This window comes from Orussus abietinus, unplaced genomic scaffold (genome assembly GCF_000612105.2).
Source record: "Orussus abietinus isolate OABI.00-Male unplaced genomic scaffold, Oabi_2.0 scaffold39, whole genome shotgun sequence".
Lineage (NCBI taxonomy): Eukaryota > Metazoa > Arthropoda > Insecta > Hymenoptera > Orussidae > Orussus > Orussus abietinus.
In genome coordinates, this window is record NW_019394554.1 from 656,861 (window position 1) to 668,887 (window position 12,027).

The 12,027-nt window shown below is 48.3% G+C and overlaps 1 protein-coding gene across 1 annotated transcript in view; it reads right to left on the minus strand.

The window, feature by feature from the left end:
* The window catches only part of LOC105697530 (glutamate receptor ionotropic, kainate 2), a 36,063-nt gene extending 24,246 nt beyond the window's left edge, over positions 1 to 11,817 (minus strand). The window contains exons 1-6 of the mRNA XM_023432679.1: positions 11,730 to 11,817; positions 7,194 to 7,445; positions 5,063 to 5,238; positions 3,353 to 3,406; positions 1,549 to 1,713; positions 1,212 to 1,364 (exon numbers count right to left, since the gene is read on the minus strand). Coding sequence (XP_023288447.1) covers positions 1,212 to 1,364; positions 1,549 to 1,713; positions 3,353 to 3,406; positions 5,063 to 5,238; positions 7,194 to 7,445; positions 11,730 to 11,802 — 873 coding nt within the window. The 5' untranslated portion in view covers positions 11,803 to 11,817. The remainder of the gene's footprint in view (positions 1 to 1,211; positions 1,365 to 1,548; positions 1,714 to 3,352; positions 3,407 to 5,062; positions 5,239 to 7,193; positions 7,446 to 11,729) is intronic.
* Positions 11,818 to 12,027: the final 210 nt, after the last annotated feature.

The window sequence follows — 12,027 nt, forward strand, 5'->3', positions numbered from 1 at the left end:
CCACCTTATGAGCGTTACGCTGAATTCCAGGAGAGCGGGTAATACTTCCCATTTTCTCGAATATCGCGCCGTAATATCAGGAGATATCGATAAATTACATAAAACACGAAAGAGCATTGAAACACCTCACCGAAAGATCTTGCCTAGCTCCGATATTAAATAACGACGCGGCATTTACCGGTAACGCAAAGTTCGCTTTTTAGTTCGCTTTAGCGTAACGACAGAGATCGGCCGTGTAAGGGGCTTCTTCTGAAAATGCCATGAAAAAGTCATGGCGTAATAAGGGGATACTGCGGTTCTCGCATGAAACCGAACCCTTAGACGTATTCACCAGGTACCTTCCGGTTAAATGAAAATAAAGCAATACCCGCTCAGGTAATGTGACATGGTCTCGTCGAGGAAGCCGGCGGATGGGTAATTGGAAAAATTCTCTCGAGTACCCGAGGTAAGAGGATTTCCCGGGTCCTGGGGATACAGGAGATGCGGAAAAAAGGACGATATCACGTCGACGGTGAACTATCACGCCAGTGACATAAACGGGGGAATAAAAGGTTTCGGTTTACGACGTCTTATTTACCGTCTAAGGAAGCATCGAGCTGCTTTCAAACGATTTCGGCAGCTCGTTAAATTCACGGCGAGCTGCGAAATTTCCCTTTATACGATCGCAAGTCGATCGGATTCGCAAGATGCGAGAATCTTTTTTAAAGGCCTCCATCTGTCCAACTTGACCGAACCCTTTCCAGGATTTCTTGCGAATCGGAGTCGCGGCTTGACAGGAGAGAAAATCTCAACTCTCATCCCTCAGGGGAGTTGACTAAATTTATTTACGGAGCGTTATCAATTTTAATTATGTCAACCCGGATGTTGGATCCGCACCGCGTTGCAGTTGCGTGTCAGTGCGCCGACATTTGCAATTCCGCCCTAATGAATAACCGACAATTTGTGCTCGCCAGGATGTTGGGATTCCGGGCTAAGTGACAGAACGAGTTAAGGAAAGAACTGGCGCCCCAACTTTTTAATAAATTCAAGAAACAGGTGCACCCTTATCAGCAGATGCAGGCTACTTGTAAAAAAGTTCGGATTTTAATTCCCCTCGTGAGAAGTTCGCGAGTGTTCCAAGGAAAGGAAGCTTCCTTATCTCCCGGTTGGCGAGTGGCCGAAAAATCCTGATTTCCTGCTTTTAATAACCTCCAAGGATCGATGGAACGTACCGCGTTGATGTAGTTGTAGAGAGAGAGGCCGTCGTCCCAGGGCTCCTCCTTCTCGCAGGATAAATTTGCAGGGCGCAGGACGTGACTCCTGTCGAGGGCCGCGAGTCCATGGGCGAAAACCTGGACGCTGTCGTACACCAGAGCTGGTTCTGCCTGGAACATATTTTTTATTTCTACTCAGGAGGTGCGACTCGCGTTCGCGCATCGCTGGAATCGCAAATGGGAAAGGGGATGCGAAAGTAAAATGCACCGATACGAGAGAGGGGTGCGCGAGATGGGACCGAAAGTGGACAAGCCCGAGGGTGCTAACCTGGCGTTCGGGTTTTTTTCGACCAACCTGTATAACTCCGGTTTTATTGAGAATGGCGTGGCCAATCGGCTGGAAGCGTTCCATTTGCCGCAGGACTTCGGCAACATTTGGCTCTTCGAGGTCCACCAATCGGAAGGCTGTCATGTTCACGCTGTTGTACTTGAAGTCCTCGAGATCGAACGTCTCGATATCCTGGAAGCAAGTGGACACCGAAAATGGATGACGCGCGAAAACTAAAGGGAATACTAAAATCGGAGATTTTCATTATTTCCCGCGACTTTTCCCCGGAAATCGTGACTCTTCCCCGGAAATCGTCGGTTCGTCTGGATAATCAATGCGTCATGAATTCGATCCGATGGAAATAAATCTTGCCCGACGCGCCATCGACCAGCAATTTGATTCGCGAGCGTTGGTCACCGCGGCCCGCGGAACATCCGACGCGGAACGGCCGCTGGAGAGGCGATTTATTCGCCACGGCTCGAGTGACGCGAAGCTGCGATCGGAAATGAGCTGGAAAGCGGGAAAAGCGTCGGAGAAATTGAATAGGGGAAAAAATCGGCAGGTGCTTCCTGCTCGGGAAAAGCGAGCGTTTGGTCGATGGCTCCGGTTTGGAAGCCAATCGGTCCAGGAAACGATTAGCCAAAAATCTACCAAATTACCTACGTGCCCGGCACCATATTAAACTAGACCGGGCAGATCGATCGATATCGACATCGATCCGCCGTCTCGATAAAGCCCCGATCACGCTCGTCGATTAATCGCCTCCTCGACGCTACCTTGACTAGCTACAACCCGTTGGAAAACCGATCGTTGATTCGGTATCGTGCCCCGATCTCGTTTCAAATCCCAATCCTCGAAACGTCCTTCGCCCCTCAAATTTCCCGAATCCAAAAAATCCACCATAGGAAAGGTATTAAAAAAAAAAAAAAGTAGAATCGATCCTTTGGTTATATCTAGAATGACGAACTACGAGGGATGACAAAGATGGCGTTCCGATGGGGACGTTTCTGTCGATTTAGAGGTAATCCGTTGTTTTATCGACCCAGGGGATGTCGTCTCCGAACGAAAGGGGTAGGATCAAACACGCCGGTCTCTTTGAATGAACGATAGTATGCAAATTCGCGCGTATACAGCGAATGACGTACTTTATGCCGATCTTACGATACCGCGACACGGGGGCTTTCAATGAATTACATGAGTTCGATTAATTAAATGAGTAAGTGATTGGAACATTTTCGGGTCGTTCCAGATTCCGAGGCTTAAAGTAGTTTGACGTAACGTATGCATGAGGAGAGGTGTACCGTCAATTTTCGGATATTATTTTAAGGATTGCTTGGGTAATGCCGTGCATACTGGGTGGGCACCCTCGTAAATATCCGGTGATTGATTCGAGCAAACTGGATATTCCGGGGATGCTTGCTCCTGTCGAGAGATCGTGCATCGTCCTCGAGAATTTACAAACCTCCCCTCGTGGCCCTTAGTCAAATATTCCCAGACTGTTAGGGCCCTAAGATGCTTCCGATTCGATATTCCGTGTAAACGCGATGACGACCCGACGACTTTCCCCAATGGATGCTAATTCAGGTGGTCGTAAATTCGAAATCCGAACATCAAAGGGATCAATCGATTCCAAAGCGAGGGGGACAAGGATCAAGGATCGTCTTCGACTCCTGCTGTCTCGTAGAAATTTCTTTGGGGTGAATTCAAAGGAGGACCCTTAGGTCAATTTCGGAACCAAGGAATCGAACTGATCCTTGAAATGACAGAGACTTCTCTGCATATACAGATAATACTATCGTACAGGGTCAAGTAAATAATTATCGGCACTTACAAAAGTGGTGAACATGTAATGGTATCTGTAGTCGTTCATCTGCAGCTGCAAGATCTGAAACGGAAAAAGAAAAAATGGATAAAGTGCTGGTAATTTAGTTTAATCAACTGGAATTTTTTTCAAGGGGAATTTAAGACCGGGGTATAAAAATGATAAAGAGTAAATTATGAATAATTGATAGGAAAAGGAGAGAATTTTTTCCAGGACATTTCGATAACGCGGCAGTTACCTATTTACAGGGTTATTAAGATACTCCATGAGACAACGTCTTGTCTTCAAAGGCGCCGTCTTGTACTTCATTATGGAGGACAAGTCTGCTCGGAAAAGGGGGCCGGCGACAACGGCGTTCTCCGAAGGAGTTTTCGACCTATCGATCCCTCGTCCAGAAGCGGGTAATTCTTTCGGGCAATCCCCGGGAATCCGGGACGCCGGAAGGGTAGAATATAAAGGCCGGGATGTTTTTTGATTATTCTACCGGGAGAGAATATCCGAGCGATCCCGAGGGACTGCATGCAAATAACGCTTTCCTGGCCACATCGGACGAGATTGCCCCGGCTAGCCCAAAGGAAAGATCTTACTTGCTATGTTAAACACGATCAGAACGATCGCCGGAACAACGGGTCTTATTTAACCGCAACCTTTACAATTTTCCTGGAAATTCTTCAAATGGGCCCGAGAATAACCGAATTAAAAAAAAATACTCAAAAAGTTCGAGTCGTGCCTGATGGAATCCGGCGATTTTACTCCGTAAGAAGGGGTAGGAACTTCGTGGAGAATAAAAGGGAAAAGCAGGAGGAACGGCACCTCTGTGGATAAATGGATTTTCGCGGGCGGGAAGATCAAAGTCACTTTTGAGGTTAGCCTTAAGTCACTTCCACCTGTCGCAGCAGAGCGAGCATCGCTCTTTCGGCGGCACACTCTGAGAAACTTCAAACAGTCGGTCGAAAGATTAAGTGGAAGTATGCCACGGGTGGAACTCGAACTTCTGCCTGGAAATCGTCTCATCGATTTCTCGAACGTCTGGTGCATTCGGATTTCTGTCCCCCGGCGATATTACGCGATTTTATCCACGATCCACATGATTGTACAAATATTCCATAGGGTAACTACGTGCGACCGTAGCCTCCATTTTCAACAAAACTGGGCAGAAAATTTCAGCTCCGATATTTTCCGACCTCGAGTTTTTATCGAACGAGACCCGCGTATAGTGCAGCCGAGAAATCATCATCCCCTCGGCCCTTTCCCATGGATCCGCTGGACCAATACCAATCACGGTCCGGAGAGATCCAGGCCGCAGCATCTTCTCACAGAATTCAATCTGTACACTGACTTTCGTGGGCAATCCTTCCGATCCTATCGACAAAGCCGCTAGGGTCCTTCCTTTGGACCCCGGAGAGAACTTGGCCGAATAAATCTGGGATATCCACACATTCTGGATCTCTCCAGGCTATCCGATGGGATTCTCCGATACTCGTGCCTCGCAGAATTCGATCGACCTCCCGGGTCCGAGATTCTTTATGATTCCGGGAGAAAAAGTCGACCGATGCGTCTCGCTTGTCGGGAAGAATCTTCGGCTTGACCAATATGCAATGCAGATTCGTCCTTTGATCGTGCCGCAAGTCGTGGAAATATTCTGGAGAGCTTTTTGGCCCGGAGGGAATAGCCTGATCCCTTGAATTTTTTTCAAATTGCATTCCTCGAGACACTTACCGCTCTGAAGAAGAGTTGCATGTGCGCGGGGTCGGTGTCCACGATCAGTTTGTAGATCTCCTTGTGGCGAACCTCTCTAAGGACCTGCCTGTAGGATCCAGGACCAGCCTGACGAATGTACATTTCCGTCCTGACCGACGGTGGCGACTTTACCAGGTCCTGGAGCTTGAAGAGTCCTGGAACGAGAAAACCACCAGGTCAGCGCATCGCACGATTTACCGTATGGCTCTCCTCGTAAACAGACCACTTCCAATCGGCGGTTTCATCGGTAACTAATTTGTCACGGCTCCAGGCAGATGGAAAAAATTAATCAACGAGTAATCGTCACGCCTCTCGCTGCCAAATCGAAACGTCAACCGAACGGACGCGCGTCGTCATGGCCGACGAAACGGACGATGGCCAATTTGTAACGTCCCCCATAAATTCGTCAGGAATTCGCGACCACCCTTAACGGGGCGAAGTCTTTTCAAATGGCCCATTAATGATTATTTCACTCCCCTCGATTTATCGGACGAGATGTAGCGTGGGAAAATTTCCAGGGGGCCGGCAAAATCGAAAAAAGACCGAATCGAAGGGGATGCAAATGGTGCTTCCGAAATGACGACCGAGTGTCCGAGGGAATATCGACCCGAATTCGCCGGTCGAAAATCCAGGTCGAGGGTATTTTCGAGAAAGTTAACACCGAGGCCCCTCACCAGTTTGCGATTGTTTCGAGAAGCGTCTCCGGAGACTCAAACGAGGGGACAGAGGGGACTCGAGTTTGAGGGTAGGCAGGAACTCCGGAGCGTCCTTGCCGGACGGGAAGTACCGACGTAGAGGAAAAAGAAGCGTGTAATTTCATTTGCCGCGGAACGGCGTGGACCACCCTGGAAGGACCTCCGAATCCTTCGTGCGAGACCCCTTTTAACAACTTCTACATTGTCTTCGGCAGCGTCTGGAACTCTAGCGAAACTCGGAACTTGCTTGCTTCCGTTTCCGATCGATCACCTCCTCCTAGCTGCCATTTTACCGGTCCTACCTCTGATCGTTCCGGTAACTCTCCCAGAAGACGGGGATTCTAATTGACGATAAAAACTGTACTTTGAAAAATGTCCACGTCTCCTGGAAAGTGCTCGAGAGTAGAAATGTCCGCTTGTCGTTAGGCCAATCGAGGCTACAACTACGAGCCCTGAATCGGAAAACCTTTTGCCAACCGTACATTAGGTATTCCGAGTAGCTTTTCCATTTTTCACCAAAGTTGTGTTAGTTGAGTTTTCAACAACTTCTACATTGTCCGCGGTGCCGGGCAAGAACTCGAGCGTAACTCGGAACTTGTCACTTCCGTTTCCATTCAGTTTCTCCCTCGTTCCTCGCAGGAACGGTACCAGACAACCACCGATTCAAGTGCCCATTCCCATTTCCGCGAGTATTTTGCACTTGCAATTCATCGTCTTAGCGAGCCGAGGTTACTTCCAGGAGCCGAGGGCTTGCGAAAACGTCGGGACGCAAACGGCAGCTGCATCTACCACGCCGAGCTAATGCAGATGCGAGTGGATCAGGTTTATTTGTGTTCTAACGAGGGGGAGGGACTTATGGAGGGAATCCCTAGAAGGTATGAATACTTCCTTAGTTAATCGTACTTTGCAAGTCCCTTTTTAGCAACGGCCACATCGTCGACGACGTCGTCGAGGAGCTTCCAGGAGAAGCGACGGAATTCGTCGCTTCGGTTCCCGTTCAATTCGAGTTCTCCGAACTCCGAAGTGGAGTCCTCGCAAAAATGGCCCGAGTGCCAAGTAATAAATTAATATTAAAATCCAGTCATTTTTATGCCTGCCTTTGCGTCGATTTTTTTATGGAAAGATGTTTTACATCCCTGTACCTCGCCTCCAGGGATGCATTACTTTTCACTAACTTCGTTCTGGGCGAGCTTTCAGGGGTGCAGAGAGATTCATAAGTATTTCATTTATGTTCCTACTCGAGTGCGTCTCGAGAGAGATTAATTGGAACGCCGATTACCTGGAAAATACCGTGAGATGAGTTTTACGAGTTTCGAGTCCTGGAAGGATCCCCATGTAATATTCGAGACCCTCGAGGAATTCGAAAGGGGAGATTTTACATTGTCAGAAGTTGAGGAGCGAGATGAACCACTTACCGTAATCCTCTTCATAGATTATGGCCACCTTGGTCCAGTTCAGGAAAGACATGAGATCCTTGAAAGCCTTGTTGAGATGGTCTTGCGAGGGGTAGAGGTTGATGCTGAACTCCTTGAAGGTTGGCTCGAAGTCGACCCTGGCTTCCAGATGAGGAACGTCCAGAGCCTCGCAGATGCTTTGAATGTGAGCTCCCAAGAGGGGATCCGATGGACCAAAAATTCCCTGCACCGACCTGGACAACTGCTTGCAAGCTGCGAACGTCGTTAAAAAATTGTGCCGTTTATCCCGTTATCGGTCGCATTCGTATCAAGGGCGCAATAAAATGTAATATCGATTTATGGGCTCCCCCCGTCCACCCGGTCGAATCAAAATGGCGAGAGCTCGAGGCATTCTCGCTTCTTGCGAGGCGGAAAGCGGCTTTGGTGCCCTTTTTGGGCCGACGCGTGGCCGAAGTGCCGGGTTCGTTTTCGTTTGACGTTTTACGAAGTGTTTCGTTGGGGTCGGTTAGATCGAGCTTAGAATTCAATTTCCGGGGGGCCCACGGGCGAGCCGTCCGAGGAAACGGGCAAGAATGGCCGCCTCGTGAAAGGAGCAAATGGAGATTTATGAAACAGACTCCTATTCCCTAGGAGATGGCTAGGTGTCGGAAAGATGACGAGAGAAGGAGAGATCGGGAGAGGGAATTGTCCGATCAGCCGCAAAATGCCGCATGTTAGAGGAAATGGACGGGAAATGGATACATCCACGAATGGCCGCTCTTCCTGCCGCATCCTCCATTCCGTGACCGGGGACCGGTAATGGTCACGATTCCTGTTACATACTCCATAACTACTTTTGAAAACGTCAATAGAGAATATCCGATATCGCGTCACGTCCCTTATACATAAATGAACCAACGATGTTTGCGCGCATCTGGGGCAAAAATCGCTGGATTCGATTTTCGGAAGTAAAAGGTGGTCGCCTTCGCGTGAATTGCCGGAAAGAAAAAGTGCACTTCTGGGAAATAAAATCCCACGTCGTGGCTAAATTTTCCGGGGAATTTCTGCGACGAAATCCGGTAAAACTTCCCGACCAGACGCAGCTCGTCGCGGTTATCGCCAATTTCGATCTCGACGTTTCTGACAGGAATCCGAGGGAACTTCGAAATTACGTGGCCGGGGAAAAGACTTCGAGATGGGTCGCCAGACTCGGGGAGGAAATAGAAGGGAGTATGTACCCAAAATTAGGAAACACCTCGGACGGAGTATACCGAGGAAAATATTGGCGGGGCAAATGGAGAAACTTTCGAGCTCTCGTTCGGAAACGGTGCTCGCGCCAATATCGCAGGATAAATAGAAGGATGGGCCGAAACGGAATCTGATGAAAATTGACTTTACGCTATTGCCGGCATAAACTCTCGCGGTGAGATACGCTGGCAAAATCGAGAGATCCCGGATGGAAAATTCGAAAACCCTCTTTAGAGGCGATCGGACGATAAGGAGAAAATAGGATCTCCCGAATCGACCCGAGTCCGATGCAGTTGCATCGCGACTTGGACTTCAAGGAAGGCTTCAAGATCTAACTTTTTCCCGTCCCCTGTCTGGCGTTAATAGACCTTTCCATCCACTCAAGCCGACTAATTACTTCGGGGGTAAATTGCAAATGCCGTTTAATATTCGAGCAAAGTGGGCTTTGCCCAAAACGTCGAGTAGACGAGCGATTAGCGAACTTTCGCCAGCGAGTCGTGTCACCGGTTGTTGTAGCGTCGCGAAAGTTTGAATAGTGCCGCGATAAATCGCGGGATAAAGTTTCCGGGGAAAAAAAAGGGGAGGGCATAAAAGCGCGAAGTGCAAGGACGGGACATACGTTCGCAAAACAACATGGCGAACGGTCCGCGGGCCTCGGTGTCTTTGGAGAGGCCTCGAGAGGCGTACACGGCCGTACATCGCGTGCATAAACCACGGCAGGTTGAAGGTGAGGAGTTGCGTTATGAATAATGCAATTTCTCGGGCGCCCAGGCCAGAAGTCGTAAGGAACGCGACAAAAGGTTCGTCGAAGCGAGGAACGCAGGTCCTGGTTATCCCTCGCCCTCCGTGTCTCGTTTTCGAAGTTTACCGATGCCACCTCTGACGCGAGTCATTCGTTGTGAATATTACGATTCGAAAACACACAAAAAATAGAAAAACTATTTTGGTACATGACGGTAAAAAAAGTGGTGACAAATAAATTGGGATCGATTTACGACGTTAACGGGTTGTCCAGCCCCTCCTTAATCGCGACACTTACAGGGGCTGCTTAACGCGCAGAATTCTCATTTAATCACGCTCGACTTGAATATTCAAATAAGTTGTGTCATTGCCAAGCCGAGCCAACGAAACCCATGAATCTCAAGTCCACCTCGAAGTTGCTCTTTAAAGGGGATAGGGCAAGTTTTGAGGATGATGAATGAATTAAAGCGTAAGAAACGCTCGGTCGAAACGGATCGTGGAATAAATACCGGAATCAGCTCGGTTAGGGTGTCACGACCGAGTGTCCATAAACCGTGGAAAAATGTTGGTTCGGACACGTGGCAAAATTGGGCCGCCATAAAGAACGGTTTTTCAGGGGCCCCGTATATCACCGGAACAACGAGAAACCTTTTTTACAACCCACTTCATACCGCGCATGGATTTGACTTGTCCCTCGCCACTCTCTCCCTGAACTCCTGGAAAATAAAAGGTAACTACTCGGCGATGGGCATTATGCGGCCATTCCGTGGGAGCGCGGAAATGAAATTTACTATGGAAGTTACTTCCCATTTCTCCGGCTTCTAGGGGAAGATCTCGGGGAAACGATGCTTTTTCCCCTTCGACTTGTAACGTGGATCCTGTAAAGATCTCCCGCTTATCCGATATGACGGCGTGTCGTGTATGTATAAATGTATGTAGACCAAGGTTCCCATGAAAATGGATATACCCGGGGGTAAGGGGCGGCTAGCGAGGGTCGTCGGTGAAGGGGGTGACACCCCGCTAAATATGCCATTAGGGTTCGTTCAAACTGTCGTTGAAAGTTACTTCCATCCACGGAAGTTTACTAACAATCTCTCGTCTACGATGGCGGTCCGTCCCGAGCTTTGACCGCTTTGCTAAATTCACGATTTACCAGGCTAATATCCTTTTTTCGTTTATTTTCCCTTTCGCAGGTGCACGCCGAAGGGGTGCCCTAAAACGCATTTGCGGACATTTGTTTATTTAACCGCTTCTACGGTACCCAGACGCGCTAATCCTGCTGTTGATTTTTGTATTTAGGCCAAAGATAAATTCCGAACGCCACCGCGAGATTTCTCGTGTTTTTCCGACGCTTCCGAATTCGGAGAGAATGCCCACCGCTGACGGAAGTGATATCTCGGGACATATAAGAGTGACGTAATCGTAAAGGAAGCTTTTCCCAAAATCGGTAGGGGACCCCCTCAAAATGTCAGTCCCGATGAACATCGCCGTCGCATAAGTATAATTTACGCATCTCGAATGCGAGGGTGGACGAGACGGTTATCAGGACGAGAAACCCACCAAGATATACGGGGGTAGATTTTTCCCGGAAACCGGACATTTTCGGGATTTCGGAATCCTGGAATCTCAACGTCTTGATAAAAAAAAAAAAATTTACTCGCCAATTTTACAAAATAGAGGGAAAAATATTTCCAGCGGAAGTGTCTCCTTTGCGTCAAATTTCAGAGGATTCTCTCCGGCCGCCATTTTGGCGCTTCTTTTGATATATTAAATAGTAATTTTATTCGGACCATGATACCTTAAGGCGCATCTACTTGCATGAAATAAGTGCGAGAAGTCAGGGCAGAAGATGGCACGTCGACTGAGGCGAAAATCTTTTTGGAGCTACGGTGATAGTCGAGAACGAAATCGTGCTCGGGGAAGTGGGGGTAAAATGTACTTACAGGGGTAGGATCTCGACGGGGTCTCGTGGCACCGTTCATCACCCCGTTATTAAATTGTATGCATAACTAATGAGACTACGCCACTGCTCGATGTTGCCGGTAACGGGCTTTTTGCGACCGAGACTTGCCACCCTTAGTGGAATCGCCCCAGAAGGGGTGAAGAACTTGGGGTGAGACCAAAGATTCCGCTATGGGGAGAGTTCGTTGAAATTGAGCCGGAAAATAAAAATAAATATAACGTTTTCGTAACGTATTAAGTGGCAGGAATTATTTTATTCGATTTCGCCCGTCTTACCGACGATAAAGCGATTCGAATCTCCGAGTGGATAAATCGTCCTAACGAAGCGTTTTCGGAAGGGACAGAGAGTTTTTATCTCGAGGTCAGCCAGCTGAAAAGTCGTGACTTATCGATATCTCGAAACTCCCCCATCGTATCTCTCGGGAAACTTTCGTTGCCCGAAGAAAAGTCTAAGAGTGCTCGAAAGATTTCGGAAACGGCACATCGCTTTGACAATGAGAAAGGAGCTTAGTTAGACGTTCTCTCATTTACCGGCGAGCAATTGCGCACTTATACAATCAGTAGCCAGGAATACTTGAAGTAACATTTACGAATGGACTCGATTACCTTTTTTCGAGGTCCGAAAGGAGTCGTCTTTAGGCACGTACTGGATGTCGTAGACTAGCATTGAATTTGGCATCAGGATCTTATCCTTGTTGATCCTGTACACGGCGTACTTAAATGCCAACTCCGACGGGCTGTCTTTTTGGTCCTCTGTAAAAATTGCCCCTGCAACAGACACGGATTTTTTATTATTACTCGGACCTTCTCCAGTCGCACGTAGACAGTCTTATGCAACGTCAGCCTGGGGCAACTTCGACTTTCCGTAAAATATCCAAGTAATAAGGACCGTAGATGAAGTGTC